Source organism: Leopardus geoffroyi, chromosome X (genome assembly GCF_018350155.1).
Source record: "Leopardus geoffroyi isolate Oge1 chromosome X, O.geoffroyi_Oge1_pat1.0, whole genome shotgun sequence".
Classification (NCBI taxonomy): domain Eukaryota; kingdom Metazoa; phylum Chordata; class Mammalia; order Carnivora; family Felidae; genus Leopardus; species Leopardus geoffroyi.
This window is the reverse complement of record NC_059343.1, coordinates 10,489,560-10,507,779: the sequence shown is the minus strand read 5'-3', so window position 1 is coordinate 10,507,779 and position 18,220 is coordinate 10,489,560. Positions and strand designations below refer to the sequence as shown.

The 18,220-nt window shown below is 45.6% G+C and overlaps 1 protein-coding gene across 5 annotated transcripts in view; it reads right to left on the bottom strand.

Moving 5' to 3' along the window:
- The window catches only part of OFD1 (OFD1 centriole and centriolar satellite protein), a 42,638-nt gene that overhangs the window by 15,457 nt on the left and 8,961 nt on the right, over nucleotides 1-18,220 (bottom strand). For all 5 annotated transcript variants that reach the window (XM_045472259.1, XM_045472255.1, XM_045472256.1 and 2 more), the window contains exons 6-13: nucleotides 12,396-12,503; nucleotides 10,302-10,438; nucleotides 9,390-9,563; nucleotides 7,263-7,369; nucleotides 5,385-5,504; nucleotides 3,361-3,434; nucleotides 1,981-2,072; nucleotides 711-900 (exon numbers count right to left, since the gene is read on the bottom strand). In XM_045472259.1, the coding sequence (XP_045328215.1) occupies nucleotides 711-900; nucleotides 1,981-2,072; nucleotides 3,361-3,434; nucleotides 5,385-5,504; nucleotides 7,263-7,369; nucleotides 9,390-9,563; nucleotides 10,302-10,438; nucleotides 12,396-12,503 (1,002 nt within the window). The remainder of the gene's footprint in view (nucleotides 1-710; nucleotides 901-1,980; nucleotides 2,073-3,360; nucleotides 3,435-5,384; nucleotides 5,505-7,262; nucleotides 7,370-9,389; nucleotides 9,564-10,301; nucleotides 10,439-12,395; nucleotides 12,504-18,220) is intronic.

Below are 18,220 nucleotides of genomic sequence, written 5' to 3'. Positions count from 1 at the left end.
TTAACATGAAAGCCCACCAATCTGCCCTAGTACGCACAGAAGGCACAGGAGGAACCTGTCAGAACCTGCCAACGACTGCCCCGAGGTCCAGTGTCTGACCTGGGCATCTGTCAGTGGCACTTAGGGTCCAGGCAGAAAGCAGATGGTATCCCCAGTTCGGGTCACCAGAAGATCCTTCAATAAAGGGACTCACATCGGGTAGCCACGAAGGACAGTGTAGTTCCCCGGGCTACCGGGGCCCTGTTGTCAACGCTCCTAGGGCCTGGAGGGTCAGGAGGGGAGGAATTCCCAGACCCGGAGACCGCGAGCAGGTACAGAGCCCTGAGAAGCCAAGGCCTGGGCTCCTGCCTGGCTGAGGCCCAGGGCCCGCCCCGGCCTACCGCACGGGAGGAGACGCAGAAGGGATCACAGCCACCTCGACCTCACTCTTTTCCCTCCCTCCAAGCACAGGAATGTGTCCCCACTGGCCAAACCCAACCAGCATTCAGAGGGAAGGGGAGCCGAGGGCCACCCAGAGAGGCATATTTATACAGTTGAAAACTTGTTAGTGATGCAATTTTGCGGCAGCGAGTGAAAAGAATGTACCTTCAATCCACGAAATTTGAGAAAATCTTCTCAATTGAAGCCTCCCTTACAGGACAGAGAAGTTTCGGAATACTGAGCCAGTGTCAATCACAAAGGCATGCCAATCCAGACAAAACAAGACTTACGGTTTAGAAGGCGCAAGTTCTCACTTCTGGTCTCTTCCAGCTGTTGTTTAAGTAATTTATTTTGCGCCTGAAGCTCCTGTTTCCCTTGTTTCAGTAGCGAATAGTCACTCATTTCTTTCACCTTTTCTCTCAGCAGGTGGTTTTGCTTGCTTATCGCCAAAGACTGGGTTCTGAACGACTCTAACTCAAGCTGGAATCGAAACAGCAACACCTGTGTGTGAACAGTGGGTGGCTACGGTTCCGCCTAAGTCCAGGCTGCCAAGCTGCCTGAGGCTAGGCGCCACGATTTAATGAAGGTCATCTGACCCAAGTCTGTTTCTCTGCAAGGAGACCCGAACCACAGCAGAAGTCCTCTCCTCCAGAGGCAACTAAGGGCCCCCCAAATCAACCCCAGATTGCAGCAAGGCATTTCTTAAGTATCAAAGGGGGAGATCTCACTAATGCGCTGTGGGGTGCTTTCCTCTTAGTAGTACAATACAGCTCAAGTGTGGTTACAGAAGCCTACAGAGTTCTCTAATACACAAGTCCTTACAAACTATGTTCTCTATCTAAAGTGCTACAAAACAGGCTACAAAAATAGGTTCTGTGCCTAACATTTTATGTACCTCAAGTTCCACCTCTGTCCTTCACATAGCACAGAAGTTTTTATTTTTTTTGAGAGAGGCAGAAAAAGAGAGCGAGAGAGGGAGACACAGAATCCAAAGCAGACTCCGGGCTCCAAGCTGTCAGCACACAGCCAGACGCAGGACTCGAACCCATGAACTGTGAGATCACGACCTGAGCCGAAGTTGGACGCTTTAAACGACTGAGCCACCCAGGTGCCCCGCAAACACACAGCTTAATCCAAGTGAAGTAACAGTGGCATGTGAAAAGCGCATCTCATCGGGTTTTAAGCTGGGAGATCCTGACATCCTGACAGGAAGTTTTCCTGCCCTTGATGGGAAGGGAGAAGAGGCTGAGGTAGAAGCTAGTGCATACAAGCCGCGTACGACGTGCAAGACTCAGCTCCCCGAACCCCCTCCACAACCACGCATGGTGGGAACATCCCAGAGTTTACACAGGAGGAGTCTGAGGTCACAGAGCTTGCCCCGAGGCACACAAGCAGAAAGGGAGAGACACAGGATTCAGGCATTGCTGTGCTTCCCCAGGAGACTAAGATGGAAACAAGTCCCAACACGTCAAGAGGACAACGTAAGATAAATCACGCAGGACTAAAGCTCTAGGTTCATATATTGCCTCATGTCGATTTCAAAACACAAGACTTCATTACCTCGAGTTCTTTGACACGTTTTACAGAATGACCAAATTCTTCCTTTATCGCATTAAAAGCTGTGAGCTCCTCTTGCAAATGTATAGCTTTTTCTGAAAGAGAAGAGCCAACCAATTAACATCATTAAGTTTTCCTAGTGAATACACGTCGTTTAATAACTTATGGCCACTATGTCATACCTAATGACCATTATTTCATTATCTGAATAGCAGATGTCAAGGTCAAAACAAATCAGCAGCCAAGTAAGAAACAAGCCCCATTACTCAACATGTGACGGCAAGTAACTAACGGTCAAATACGCGGCAAGCCTAGTCCTGCTGCACAAAAGTCACCACTTACACCATCGGCTCTGAGCACAGGGCCCGCGCGCCGTCAGGTCAGAACTTCCTTAAAGACAGATTTGCCTGTTGGGATTCTGTATTTACGATTTTGTCATTTTCACTTCATCTAACACAGTCTATGGAGATGTAACATCAAAACCCTGACTTGCCGAACGCGTGACAGCACGGGTGCATAGAAGTATCAGCCTCCACAGGCTAGTTGCGAGCAGATGTACATGGGGTGACCTGACCGGTCAGCATCAAGTGCTTAGCCCTGGTTTACTCCCAAGAGTCCATTTGAAATCGCCACTAGAAGTTTAACTTCTTTTCATCGACAAATTCCCAGAAATATATTAAGATGTCAAGTATCCCAAAGACTAAAAAATTATCCAGCTTTCCTACTCTTGGGCTAATGTATTCAAGAATTTAAGGGATTATAGGTCAAGTAGGGGCGCCTGGGTCACTCAGTTGGTTAAGCATCCGACTCTTGGTTTTGGGTCAGATTGTCATCTCACAGTTCCAGGAGTTTGATCCCCGCATCAGGCTCTGCACTGACAGTGTGGAGCCTACTTGGGGTTCCTTTCTCTCTCTCAAAAAAAAAAAAAAAAAAAAAAAACTTACCAAAAAAAGATTCTATGTCACGTGAAAGTATCATGAAGCATACGAATACATTAGAAGTAGAAGAAATAAACTAGATCACAGGGACAGAGAAGTTACAATTTTCCGGAAGTAAAAATCGTAGTGTCTCATGGTTAAGAGTAGTATTTACCCGATAGCAAAAAGTCGCTGCCACTTTCTTGATGGTCACATCTATCAAAATACACTGAAAGAAAGTTGGATAAAATCCTGCTGGTGAATCACTAACCTTTGCGAATATACGAAAGGTTAAACGTCAAGATTCACAAAAATGTATTAAAAAACCAATTTTGTAAGATTAATAAAAACCATATACTTTTTGCAGTAACGCCAGGTGTAAACGATAGGTTTTTTAGAATTCAGAACAGGCACTCGCAAGCTAACAGCCTCTGTCACAGTGAACACAGCTCGTCCCCAGAGTCACCTTTATTCTTCCTTTCATCTTCTATCAGCCTGTGAGTTCTAGAGATATAGTTGTCCTGGAGTTCAAGTTGATACCTGCAGGTCAGAAAAACTAAAATGAGCTTGTCACTCTCCTGGATGGACTATCAATACCCGAGCTTATCTACGGGACCGGGGCACCGAAAGTGACCACATGCAAACCTCAGACTCTCTCAAGAAGAGAGCCAGGGATCTGAATTCCAAACGTGAAAGGTCTGGAGAACTCTGTTGTGATCCTGTAAATTCGGTCCCCAAACTCAATCACACAAAACAAAGGGTCCTGTTGTTGCGAGATCACGAAGCACAATTATTTCTCCCTTGGTCTCGACCGACACCAAGAAGTCAATTAAGTTAAACTTCCAGTGTGCTTGACGGGCCCTAAATCCCAAATGATAACCAAGTCAGTCACTTGCAATTCACCTGTCCCATCTCTCTTCCCTCAGAGAGGAACTTTTGCCCTTGGGGCTGAGCACAGTCCTGTCGGCCGACCGCCAACAGCGTGAGATCTAAATTAGAGAAACCCACAGGCTCATCTTACGGGGTTTCAGCCACCTCCACCAGCTGTTGCCAACTGACTTTGCGGTTCAGAGGTCAGAGAAACCAGACAGGCACTCCCATGATGTCCTCCCAAATTCAACACTGGCTGAAACCATAGAAGGACACCCGAGGCCTCCAAGGACACACCAAGACAAACGATACCCAACAGTTCTCTGTATCCACGGCTATGCTGAATTCACATATACGTGTTTCATTTATTCTGCATTTAATGACTAGAGCTACTTCAGTGTTCACTAGTAGGTTAGAGGAGCGGACATAAAATATGTACCTAAAACCCATTGTTTCAAAAGTCATACAATGAAAATGGTATTTAAGTTTTATTTTTAATTAGAGAGACAGAGACAGACAGAATCCCTAACAGGCTCCACACTGTCCGCGCAGAGCCCGACGCGGTGCTCAAACTCACCAACCATGAGATCATGAACTGAGCCGAAGTTAGACGCTTAACCGACTGAGCCACCCAGACGCCCCCTACTTATCTTTTAACAGCAGTTTTTAAAAACAACCTCCAGGGGAGCCTGGGTGGCTCAGTTGATTGAGCATCTGACTTTGGCTCCGGTCATGGTCTCATGGTTCAGGGGTTTGAGCCCCGTGTCAGGCTCTGTGCTGACAGCTCAGAGCCTGGAGCCTGCTTCAGATTCTGGGTCTGTCTCCATCTCTCTCTCTCTCTCTCTCTCTCTCTCTCTCTGCCCCTCCCCTGCTCGTCCTCATTCTCTCAAAAGTAAAATAGCCTCCAGAAACCTTTGCAGGTATGATGTAATGGCACAATGACAAATTAAGAGCAAGGCAATAAAAATGAGGTCAATTACTAATAAATACCCTGAGAAGCCGAGTTGAATCCTCTCTTCACTACACATGCATTTACTCACTATTAACTGAGCACTTATTAATTTCAATGTTATGACTTCTTGGCTGTGCGAACTGAGCAAGTCGTAAAGTGCCCTAACAACTGAAAACAAACCACAGGCACTCAGGAAGTGTCAGAGAAGCTATGAGGAAGAATGAGAGATGCCTGGGTGGCTCAGTGTGTTGAGTGTCCAACTTTGGCTTAGGTCATGACCTTGTGGTTCAGGAGTTTGAGCCCTGTGTTGGGCTCTGAGCTGACAGTTCAGAGCCTGGAGCCTGCTTTGGATTCTGGGTCCCCCTCTCTCTGCCGCTCCTCCTGCTTGCACACTCTGTCTTACTCTCTCAAAAACAAATGTTAAAAACAATTTTTTTTTTTTTTTTTTTTTTTTTTTTGGTCAAATGAGCAGAGCATGCTATTCTCTGTATCTTTTTAAACCCATCTTAAATGCTCACAGGAAAGGCTGGACTACCAATGACAACACAGATGTTTTTCAACCCTCAATTTTGCCATCAACCATCGGCTCCATCTACTTCATCAGCGTGGCCATGTTTCCAGCAACTTAATTCAGACACAGGATTTCTTTAACAAGGCCAAGCAATTACTTGAGCAGCTCATTCTTGAGCTTCTGGTCATAGGTCTCCTCAATATTCTGGACATTCAGCTCCCGTTTCCTAAGTGCGTCAGTTGCTCTTTTATTTTTTTCTTCTTGTAGCCGCTGAGCCCTGCAATTAGCCAAAGAGAAAGAAAGCAGGTAAGAAAACCCCAACATCTGAAGTAACACGTTTAGAGGGAAAGAGACACCTTGTGTTTTTAGCTCCAGAGTAAAACCTTCACAAGGCTTCCCTGCTGGGAAGTGAACTGAAAGAGCCACAAGTCCCTCTACTTTACCAACTTTAGCTCATCAGCTAGCAGATGGCACCTGGCTAAGGGGAGTGTCAATGTGTCGTGACCAAAGTGGTTTCTTACTTTTCTACACTTACAGGAGAAAACCCACACTCAAAAAGGGGGTACAGGGGACAAAGGGTCACAATCAACTGAGGGGTCAAAGAAGGATGCTTTTAGTTACAAAGCCACAAAGCCACCTTTAGTGTACCTTAAGTGTTTGTTTCTTCTAGACTGTTATTTCTAACTGTGAGAGTTAACTGGTCCCTAAAAATTAGAGGTGGAAGATTCGTTTTGGGCATCCCTTATCTATTGACTGAAGATGCCGAAAACAGAAGGTGGGCCCATCAGAACCTCCAAATTCGAAGAATGGAGTGCTTTTCGTGGGGAGACCTTCAAACACCTACAAAACCAATTCCAGAGCCAGGAATCAGGTTCACAGGCACTTAGACCAAACCACAGGGATGGGAGGGTTCCCAGCCAAGCATAAAGGCTTGGTGTTAGAGCTCCCTCTGCTGCCCCATCTGTACAGCAAAGGACGAGTAAATCCATTCACTTCAGTTAACGTGCTTACAAGGGAGAAGCAGGGCAAACAGAGGTTCAAGAAGTGGTTACATAATCATGATTATACAATCCAGAATCTGCCCAAACTTTGTCCCTTTTCTTTTCTCTCACATTAGCAAACTGCCACTTGAGAATTTCCAAAGAGAGTAAGGTAGGAAGAAATCAAATGAACAGAACCTACGTAAACGAAAAACGTTAATAAAGACAAAGACAAACCTCTTAAATAAAATAGGGTTCCTGGAATATTTCGAGTTTCAAGACGCCAAATGGGAAAGAAAGCTTAATTCCACCAACTACAGACTGGGGAGCTTGCTCTTAATCCCAGCTGAGATTTGAAGGATACAGATGTGAGCACTTAAGGAAAGGAACACACACACCAAGAGAAATGGTTTCAGCCAGGGGTGCCTGGGTGGCTCAGCGTGTGGCTAAGCGTCCGACTTTGGCTCAGGTCCTAACCGTGCGGTTCAGGAGTTCAAGCCCCTGGTCAGGCTCTGTGCTGACAGCCAAGAGCCTGGAGCCTGCTTCAGATTCTGTCTCCCTCTCTCTCTGCCCCTCCGCAATTGGTACTAAGAAAACAAAACACAAAAAACAAACAACCACCAGTAGTTTCTTCGCCCAGTAGGAGTTGAGTCACAGCCACCGTCTTCCCCCTCCCCCGACAGCAGCAATGCAGGAGAGGGCGGCAGGTCGGGGTATCTGGAATTTTTACTTTGCACACATGCAGCTACTGAATGTGAATGACTGGATGTAAATGAGAAACATGGCATTTGTTCAAGCATTATCAGCTTCTTCAAGTCACGTGTCTGGTCATACTGTAGCCCGATGATGGCATCTCACTCTGCTTTTCATCCTAATGTGTACTAGTTCATAAGTGAAATCCTAGTCTTTCTCTTCATTTGTGCCTTTTAAAGCTAGGTGGGATCCCCTTTACAAGTGAACACTCTATTTGGCAGTTAACATCAGAGTATTAAGACATGTATTTAGTTCTTTTGAATCGTCATTCTGAATATCCCAAACGAACACACGTTACTCACAATTCAAAAGCTTCCATTCTTTGCTTCAGCTCTGCTTCTCTGCCTCTTAGCATGTCTATATCTTTGAGGAGAAGTTGTCTCTGAGCATAAATCTCCTTGGTTTCAATCTGTGTACAGAAGCATTAGTTTTCAGCAAGCAAGCTAAAGAAGATAGAACAGATCCCAACTAATATAGTGCTTCCTCGATTCCAGAGAACTACAGATACTTAGGGTTACAATTTCACTTTCAAGAGGTTCCAATTCAGCATACTCTTTTTGCCTATTTAACCACCCAAACATGCATTCCCTCCTTCAATGACTGTTTGGCCCCATTAGCATATATTCCTAACATCTGTGCTCTGTTTAATCTACCTAACGGACATCCCCCAGACACTTAACATTTCGACAAGTGCGTCAGCAAGAAAAGGACACGAAATGTGCATGTAGCAATAAAACTTCCAAAGAATAGAATGCCCCTGGTTCTGTCGTCTCAAAGTTTCAGTTCATAGGTCATTCTGACTCGGTTAACAAGGTGAATGAACGGGCCACACTTCCATTTGTGTGTTCGCTGAGCAAGGCTTCACGGAGTACCTGTCATGTGTCTAACAGCACACTCAGAACTAGAGAAAGACGAACAGGTAGAGTTCCCATCTTTCCAAAATTCAGTGTAGTCAGGGAAAGTGAAATTACACACTAGGATGTGATGACTTTTATAACTAAAATACTTCAGGACTGTGGCAGGAACAGGACCTGAGTGAGTCAGTCAGGGAAGGCATTACAAGGAAGGGACACAGAAGCTGGATTTGAAGGCCAAGAGGGTTTCATCGGGGGCACAAGAAGGGCATTGCAGGTAGTGGAATAAAGCCAGGATGCTTGGCATGAGGATGGCCATCTTGTCCAGAGCCTTAAGGGAATCAGCGAACTCAGTGAATATTCTGGTCTGGTAACTGATCTGAACTCGTCAGTCACCCGTCTTGAGGATGCAGTTGTTAACGTAAACATCCAATCGTCTCAAAGACAGTGGCTCCAACACTGATTTTTTCTAAGAGCCCCATCACCAGAAACGGTACACGCAATCATAGGACATGACTGAGTCTTTCTGAGCAGTTGTAATCAAGGGTGGGCGCTGGGAGGGAGCCCTCCAACTTTCGAGGTCTCCACATAGCAGCGGTTCTGGCTGGACACAGCAAACAGTGTCCCGAATCCAGGCTTGTCTAAGACAGCCCCTTGGGAAAGGAACCAGTTTTTCCTCAAAGAGTGGACCCCATCCCTCCTGCCACTCCTCGCCCTTTCCACTTCCTGTCTAGTCACTTTCCGGGAGAAATCGAATGGCCACCTTCCACAATCCTAGACTCCGCAATTCCAGGGACCCTCAACCCCTGTGACCCAAGGGCAGCTTACTGCATTTTGTTTCTAGTCTTCACGCGACATATCAACCCGCAGCCCTGTCCTCTGGGCCCACGCTTACTCTTCCATCCATCAGTGTCCCGACATCTTGTCCTGGATGCCTCCGAGAACACCACACAGCCCTGTCTCCCCACCCAACCCCCCTGGGGTAGTAGCCGCCCACCATCCCCTCCGGCCCCTTTCACCACCCCACCGAACCCCAATGTCCTCAAGAGGCTGCCCTTCTCAAGCCAAGTAAACTCAGCTCCGTCAGGTCCACTGCCCAAGCGCCTCGATCTTCCTGCCCTCGCTAACCTGACTGTACCACACCAACTGCCTACAAGTACCTGGTTCGATCCACTTGGGCTGCGGGATGCCCGTGTCACGGCCAGACCGGCCTGCTTCGGAGGGCTGTTCGGCCCCCACCCCCACGAAGCCATTCCACACCGATGCTCTCCTTGAGGCTGCCCCCCGACCCTCCCATCTGCCCGAGAGGAGGGAGCGTATTCAGCGGGGAGTTTTGCCTGCTCCCAACATGGAAGCTAGCACCCGCAGTCCCTTCCTCCCAGCGCTCTCGGGGGAGGAAGTCTCCATAACCTTTTCAAGGCCAGTCCTACCACTTGTGCTCTTGACCTCCATCCCTCATACACCTGTAGGGCTTGATCTTGGCTAACCAACTGTCACAACCCACTCTAGGGCCTGAAGCCCATCTACAAACAGCCACAGGAAATAGACACCTGGCAAAGAATTGTAAAATCTTACCTCTTGGTGCTTCTGAATTCTCTCAAAAGCCAACTTCTCCCGAGAAATAAGGGCGTCAGATTTTGCTCGACAAGCTCTCTCCAATTCGTTCCGGAACTCAGCCAATTCCCTCTCAGACTTTCTTTTCTCTTCCATCTTAACTTTTGCTACTTCAGTATCTTTAAAATACTTTAACTGCCAATCGATCACCAATTATTGTAAATACCAAAACTATACTAAGAAAATAACTTCTCGGGGCGCCTGGGTGGCGCAGTCGGTTAAGCGTCCGACTTCAGCCAGGTCACGATCTCGCGGCCCGTGAGTTCGAGCCCCGCGTCGGGCTCTGGGCTGATGGCTCAGAGCCTGGAGCCTGTTTCCGATTCTGTGTCTCCCTCTCTCTCTGCCCCTCCCCCGTTCATGCTCTGTCTCTCTCTGTCCCAAAAATAAAATAAACGTTGAAAAAAAAAAAAAGAAAATAACTTCTCTTCAGGATTAGGTTTAACACTAATGCTCTAATATACTTAGTTTAACTCATTTTTACTTTCATCTCGTTCATTATACATGTAGGAGTCACTCAAAAGGCATAAGAAATGACATCAGTTGGAAAGAAAAATCATGCGTAACAGTGTATCACATTTGTTAATAAGAATTCTCTATTTTTCCCCCCCATACCCAAGATGAAGACATCACAGGACACCTGGGTGGCTCAGTTGGTGACACGTCTGACTTCTTGATTTCGGCTCAGTTCATGATCTCATGGTTCTTGAGCTCGAGCCCTGAGTCAGGTTCTATGCTGACAGCGTGGAGCCTGCTAAGGATTCTCTCTCATCTTCTCTCAGCCCCTCCCCTGCTTACATTTGCTCTTAACCTCTTTTTTTTTTTTTTTTTTTTTAAAGACATTCAAGACAAGCACAGCAACAAGATACAGCTCACCTTTTGACACATTTCTGCCCGAAGCTGCTGTTCGATTTCTCTTTTATATTCATTTAACTTTACTTCTAAGGATTCTAACTTTGGACGCTGAAGGTAAGCACCTGCAAACTGATCATCAATAAGCTGAAGCTTCTCCACTGTTAAAACAACAACATAGGAAATTAGCATAGGGAACTGCCGTCAGTTGATCAAGAGGCTGGAGCTCTGTTCAAAAGCACAGAGTATACTTAGGGGCAACGGGAAGGATGCCTGCAATTTACTTTGAAACCCCACAAAATTAAGATGGATTAATGGATGGGTCGGATAAGCGATCAGGCAAGGAGGATACAAATTTACCGGGTAAGTCTAGGTATACAAGTGTTCACTGTACAACCGTTTCCACCATTCCTTACATCGGAAATTCTCACCATCCAATGTCAGGGGGAAAGAAAGCCAAGAGTGCAACTTAAGTCAGAAAACACTGGCATCTCTTCCCAGACCCTAAGTGCCAAGGCAGAGAGTGCTTTTATTGGACTGTGGTTAAAGTCGACTGACACGTTCAAAACACGGACCTTAAAATAAATCAAAGATCACGTATTTTGACTCCTCTGCTTTGCAGAGAAGGAAGCAGATGCCCGTGCAGTTTAAGTGAGTCCCATAGGGCTAAGCAACTGCGTAAGGGCAGCACTGGGGCTGCAAGCTCGTCTGTTGCTGGGCTGTCGTTCTAGCGCTCTCTCCAGTAGACCCACAGCCCCCACAAAAGCTGCGGGCCAGTGTCAACCAACCGCAAACCCAGACTTGCAGGAGGAGCTCGATCGTGGAGAACACCACCCGCCAAAAAGGATGCACTGGACAAGGCGGCTGACACAAGTAGTTTGAAGAGATTGGCAGCGTCCGTCTTTTTAGAGAACTTTCAACAGGTTTTCCATTTACTTTTCTGGGTTTTCCAAATGCTTTACAATTGTGTCGTCCAATACAGGACTCTCTAGCCACACGTGGCCACGGAGTACATGAAGTGGGACCAGTTCAAATTGAGAGGTGCTTTAAGTGTAAAGGACACACCAGGTTTCAAGGACGGAGTATGGAAATTTTATATAGAATAATCTCATTAACGTTTTCTGGATCAATTACATGTTGGAATCTTTTAGACATACCGGGTTAAATAAATTATATTAAAATAAATTCACCTGTTCCCCCCCCATGGCTACTAGAAAATTAACAGCTACACATGTGGCTATTATTGGACAGTACTTCTCTAGAATAAGCATGTACCATGCTCCCAATGGAATAAAACCTAGGCCAAAATGAAGGCCTCATCATATAGCTTATGTTTTACTAGTAACAGACTTCTCTTTTTACTGGTTAGAAGTATTATTCTCCTTAAGACTCAGGAGGTGCCAAGAAATCGATTAATCATGTAATTTTAGAAAAATTTGGACTCTAGGGGTGCCTGGGTGGCTCAGTTGGTTAAGCATCCAACTTCGGCTCAGGTCATGATCTCCCGGTTTAGGAGTCTGATCCCCGCATCGTCATGCTCTGTGCAGATAGCTCCAAGCCTGGGGCCTGCTTCAGATTCTGTGTCTCCCTTCCTCTGCCTATTTCCTGCTCATGCTCCCTTCCCCCTCCCTCCCCCTCTCTCTCAAAAATAAGTTTTTAAAAATTAAAAAAAGAAAAAAAAATTTGGATTCTACTATCCGTTCTGACCCAAGGAACGTTTCCGAGTTGTGCTTCCTCTGGGGACCCCTATTTCCTCAGCTCTAAACCAAAGTGATATGCCACTGACTTCTCTAGTTTTCTCCACAAGGCACGTACGTAGTCAAGGATTTCCTTAGTGGCCATAAATTCAAGTTAGAGGAAACCTAGAGAAGAACCTCCCAGTTATGAGAGGTTGAACCCAACACACAGAGAAGCACGTGGGCCTTCAGAGAGGGGAGGGTGGCGCGGGCGAGCAGTCCTGGCCGCCTCCCGCGAGGCTTCCAGAGGAAGCAGGCACCTGTGCCCCCTGCGGCTTGCACCCCTCCCAGTCAAGGAACAGACCCATAGTACAGCACATCAGGTCCTTTCCTTCACTTGAGGAGAAAACAAACATTAAAATTCTGAAGGAGAGCCAGTTACCAAGTGAGTCTTGGCCAGGCAATGTGGAACTTGTCTGAGTTCCCACATCACAGCTCGCTCTGGACTGATGATACTCTGCCACTTCTTTTAAAAACTCCACGAGAAAACCTACAAGACACAAAGTGCATAATAGAGTTTCGGTGTGTAACTTTTTTCCATTCAACCATTGCATCAACCCTGTTTCTAAGATCTTGGCTTTTAAACATTATCCTTTCTTACATTCTAGATCTTCTAAGAATAATTTCTAAGGAAAGGCCTTTGCAAACATGACACACAACCTAGAAGCAATAACGAGCAGTATCAATCTCACAACATAAGAATTAGAAACCTAGATGGCACGAAATCAAGTCAAAAGACAAGTGATACACTGCAACAAAGTACTCGCGAGGATGTGGAGACAGGAGTAATTTTCATAATATCAAAGAGCTGTTACAAGTCAAAACAATGTAGAAATTAGACAAGACATGGACCAAGTTTATACAAAAAAAAGTCAGATAAACAGGATATAAACCAACAAACATTGCACTGCTGGTGGGAATGCACACTGGTGCAGCTGCTCTGGAGGACAGTGTGGAGGTTCCTCAAAAAACTAAAAATTAAACTACCCCATGACCCAGCAATTCCAATACTAGGTATTTATCCAAAGGACACAAAAATGCTGATTCATAGGGGCACACGCACCCCGATGTTTATAGCAGCGCTATCACCAACAGCCCAATTATGTAAAGAGCCCAAAGGTCCATCAACTGACAAAGAAGGTGGGGTGTGTGTGTGTGTGTGTGTGTGTGTGTGTAATATTACACACAATGGAATATTACTTGGTGATCAAACAAGAATCAAATCTTTCCGTTTCCAACAACGTGAATGAAACTAGAGTGTATTATGGAAAGAGCCTAAATGTCCATCAACTGATGAATGGATGAAGAGGTTGTGGTTTGTATGTACAATAGAATACTACTTGGAAATGACAAAGAATGAAATCTGGCCTTTTGTAGCAACGTGGATGGAACTGGAGTGTTATGCTAAGTGAAATAAGTCATACAGAGAAAGAGACCGTATGTTTTCACTCTCAGGTGGATCCTGAGAAACTTGACAGAAGACCATGGGGGAGGGGAAGGAAAAAAAAAAAAAGTTAGGGAGGGAGCCAAATCATAAGAGACTGAAAAACTGAGAATAAAGTGAGGGGTGGGAAAGTGGGTGATGGGCATTGAGGAGGGCACCTGTTGGGATGAGCACTGGGTGTTGTATGGAAACCAATTTGACAAATTTCATATCAAAAAAATAAAAAAACTAGAGTGTATTATGCTAAGCGAAATAATCAGTCAGAGAAAGACCAATACATTATCTCACACACATGGAATTTAAGAAACAACACATGAACAAAGGGGAAGGGAAGGAGAAAGAAAAACACAAGGAGGCAAGCCATCAGAGTGTTGGTTTTTTGTTTTGTTTTTTTTTAAGTTTCTTTGGAGAGACAAAGTGCAAGTGGTGGCACAGAGACAGTGAGAGAGAACTTCCAGCAGGCCCCACAATGTCAGTGCAGACCCAGATGCGGGGCTCGAACTCACAAACCTAAGATTATGACTGGAGCTAAAACTAAGAGTCAGATGCTTAACCAACTGACAGAGCCACCCAGGTGCCCCAAGGTTTTTTTTTAATGTCTATTTTTGAGAAAGAGAAACATGGCACAAGTGAGGTGAGGGGCACAGAGAGGAAGTCAGAATCCCAAACAGGTTCTGCGCCATCAGCACAGAGCCCAACGCGGGGCTTGATCTCAGGACAGGGAGATCCTGACCTTAGCTAAAACCCACAGTTGGACACTTAACCGAATGAGCCACCCAAGCACCCCACCATAAGAGATTCTTTAAGACAGAGAACGGAGGGTGGCTGGAGGGGAGATGGGTGGGGAGACGGGCTAAATGAGCGACGGGCATGAAGGAGGACGCTTGTTGGGATGAGCACTAGGTGTTGTATGTAAGTGATGCATCACTGGGTTCTACTCCTGAAATCAGTATTACATTCTTGGTTAACGAACTTCAATTCAAATAAAGTTAAAAAAAATAATAATAAAGGCTATAGATAAAAAAACAGCTAACCTCATAATGTATGTAAACAACTGAGTGCTTCTAAGATTAGGAAAAACAAGGATGTCCTCTCTCACCACTTTGATTCAACATAGTACTCAAAGTCCTTGCCACAGCCATTGGACAAAAAAACATCCAAATTGTTAAGAAGTAAAACTGTCACTATTTGCAGATGTCATGATAGTATACACAGAAAACTTCAAAGACTCCACCAAAAAAGACACTAGCACCGATAAATGAATTCAGTGATGTCACAGGATACAAAGTTAATATACAGAAATCTGTTGCACCTCTATACAGTAATAATCAAGTGGCAAAAAAAATGCCATTTACCATTGCACCAAAAAAAAAAAAAAAAGTATACACACACACACACACACACACACACACAACCTGTAAGTAAACCTAACCAAGGAGCTGAAAGACCTACACTACGAAAACCCTAAAACACGGATGAAAGAATCAAAGATGACACCAACAGAAAATATTCTGTGCTCAGGGACTCAGAGAACCAGTATTGTTAACATGTCAATGTTACCCAAAGCAATTTACAGACGCCATGCAATCTCGGTCAAAATACCAACAGCATTTTTCACAGAACTAGACTACCACTAAAATTTGTATGGAACCACGAAAGACTCCTGCAGAGCCAAAACAACCTTGAGGTAAAAGAACAAAGCTGGAGATATCACAATTCCTGATTGCAAGATGTACCCCAAAGCTGTCGTAATCAAAACAGTAACGCAGTGGCACAACAGGCACATAGATGAACAGAGAGCCCAGAAACAAACCCACGCATGTATGGTCAATTAATCTACAACAAAGGAGTCAAGAGTATACACCAGGGGGATAAAGCAGTCTCTTCAGCAAATGGTGTTGGGGAAACTGGATGGCTACATGCAAAACAATAAAAGTGGACCACTTTTCTTACACCACACATAAAAATAAGCTCAAAATGAATTAAAGTCCTAAATGTGAGAGCTGAAATCACAAAATTCCTAGAAAACATAGGCAGTAATATCTTTGACATCAACTGTAGATATGTGTTTTTCTAGATAGTTCTTGCTTCCTTCGCCTGAAGAGACCTATCGGGACTACAAAATAGCGAGCTTTGGCACAGCAAAGAAAACCATCAACAGAACAAAAAGCAACCTACTGAATGGCAGAAGATACTTGTAAATGATCTATCAAGTAAGGAGTTAATATCCAAGATATATAAAGGACTTCTACAATCCAACACAAAAACCAATCGACAAACGAGTCAAGGACCTGAATACACACTTTTCCAAAGATATTCAGATGGCCAACAGACTCACGAAAAAAAGGCTCAACATCACTCACCATTAGGGAAATGCAAATCAAAACCACAGTGAGAGATCAATCACCTCACACCTATCAGAACAGCTAAAACCAAAAAACACAAGAAACTAATGCTGGTGAGGATGTGGAGAAAAAGGAGTCCTCTTGCACTGCTGGTGGGAATGCAAACTGGTGCAGCCACTGTGGAAAACAGTATGGAGGTTCCTCGAAAAGTTAAAAATAGGAGTGCCTGGGTGGCTCAGTTAAAGAACGTCTGACTCCATCTCAGCTCAGGTCATGATCTCACAGTTGTGAGATCGAGCCTCCTGTTGGGCTCCACACTGGGTGTGGAGCCTACTTGGGATTCTCTCTCCCCCTGTTCCTCCCCTACTCACATGCATGTGCTCTACCCAAAGGAAAAAAAAAAGTTAAAAATAGAATTACCATATGTTCCAGTAATTCCACTACTGGGTATTTGTGCAAAGAAAACGAACACTAACTTGAAATGACATATGCATCCCTAGGTTTACAGCAGCATTGTTTACAATGGATAGATGTGGTATGTAAGTGTGTGTGCACACACGCACAGACGGGGGGACACACACACACACACACACACAGTGGAATTATCACTCAGCCATAAGAACAAAATCGGGGTGCCTGGGTGGCTCCGTCGGTTAAGCGTCCAACTTTGGCTTAGGTAATGATGGGTCTGTGGGGGTTGAAGCCTCACGTCAGGCTTTGTGCTGACAGCTCGGAGCCTGGAGCCTGCTGCTTCAGATTCCGTGTGTCCCTCTCTCTCTGCCCCTCCCCCGCTCATGCTCAGTGTGTCTGTCGCTCTCGAAAATAAATACATTAGGAGCTTTAGGATCTTCCAACAGTCGAAAGGACTCAGCTTCTGCATGAACAAAGGTAAAGGCCTCCCACCTCCCTTTTCCAAGATTTCCAAGTCTGGTTTTCACTTCCTCTCATTAGACATACACTTGCAATTCGTCTCTGGCTCATCCGCTCATCCTCTCTTGCCCGTTTCTTTTCCCCCCCAGTCAGCCCGTTGTCTCCGCACACCTTCCTGCTACTCTTATGCTCAGGCATGCCTGCTCTGCCTCTGGAGACACGGTAGACATGCCGCAGGAACTTTCTCGGAGATGCTGCAGTAGGGTCATCTTTCCAGAGGTGCTCCTCCCCCTCGCTCACCGTAACGGTCATCACCGTTTCCCAGGTCTGCAGGGCTTCTCATGGGTCCTAACTGGTTCCACTTCCCCTCTCCCCCCTCCCTGTATGCATACCCCTCTGAGAAGGATTGCTCTGATCTCCCCATTTATTCAACTGTTCTAGCTTTGGCCCTTAGGAGCTCCTTCACAGTGCTTTTTCCCCCCCTTATTAAGCATTTCCCTATGTCTAGCATTAGGCAACACTCCGGGCTCCTCTTGTGCCTTCTCTGCCCCAGTCCTAGAATCAGTCATCGCTCCGGGGAGCCCTGGTTCCTATTACGGAATGGTCTTCGAAACCCAATCTTAGTGATCCAAACCGGGCACTAAGTGTGCACACAGTTACTAGGGTGTCCTTGCTTCTAGGCCCTCTCAGCCTGCACAAGTTGAGTGTTCTACGAACCCGTGCAGATACATTGATCTATAGAGATCCTCTGCATATGTATGAAGCTAAACCTGAGCTCACAGTGAGGGTTCTAACAAATCCACTATCACACACATCATTCTAGACTCCTCCCCTTACCCAAATGTAAAATCACACTCTAACAGGGAGAAACTTGGCTCTCGCCCTCTACTATCCATTGCGTTAGTTGCCCAAATCCAGCATCCACGTACAATGGTTTCAGAGCAGTTAACCAGTACCCCCATGAGCCAGCTATCACTCCACATCCAGGGCCTATATACAGTTTCATTTGCCTTTAGTCATAAAATCTTCATTTCCAATGTTGATGAGCTCAGCATCGTTTCTTCTCCGGGGGGGGGGGGGGGGGGACGGGGGTTAGGACAGACCATTTTGTCACTGTCTGCAATCCATCCTGGGGCACCTGACCTCCTAAAATTGCATACATTAAGCTTCACCCTTTGTGCTAGGAGGTTCTACAGGCTCTGACCACTATAGTGCTATATAGATCCTACCACGGTCATAGGAAACACACTCACTTAAGAAATTCCCTGTGCTTCACCTATTCGACCTTCCACACCCCCATTCCGCCAAATCCCTGGCAACCACCGATCCACTCAGCAGCTCTACACTTTTGCCTTTTTCAGAAAATCATATATGAAATCACACAAGATGTACCCTTTATGGACCGGCCCCTTTCCCTAACAAAATGCATTTAAAGGTAGTTTGTTTTTGCATGGATTAACAGGGCAAAATACCGTCATCAAAATACTCATTAGTATTCCCTTGTCTGGATGCACCTCAGTTTCTTTATCCACCCCTCTTAGTGACATT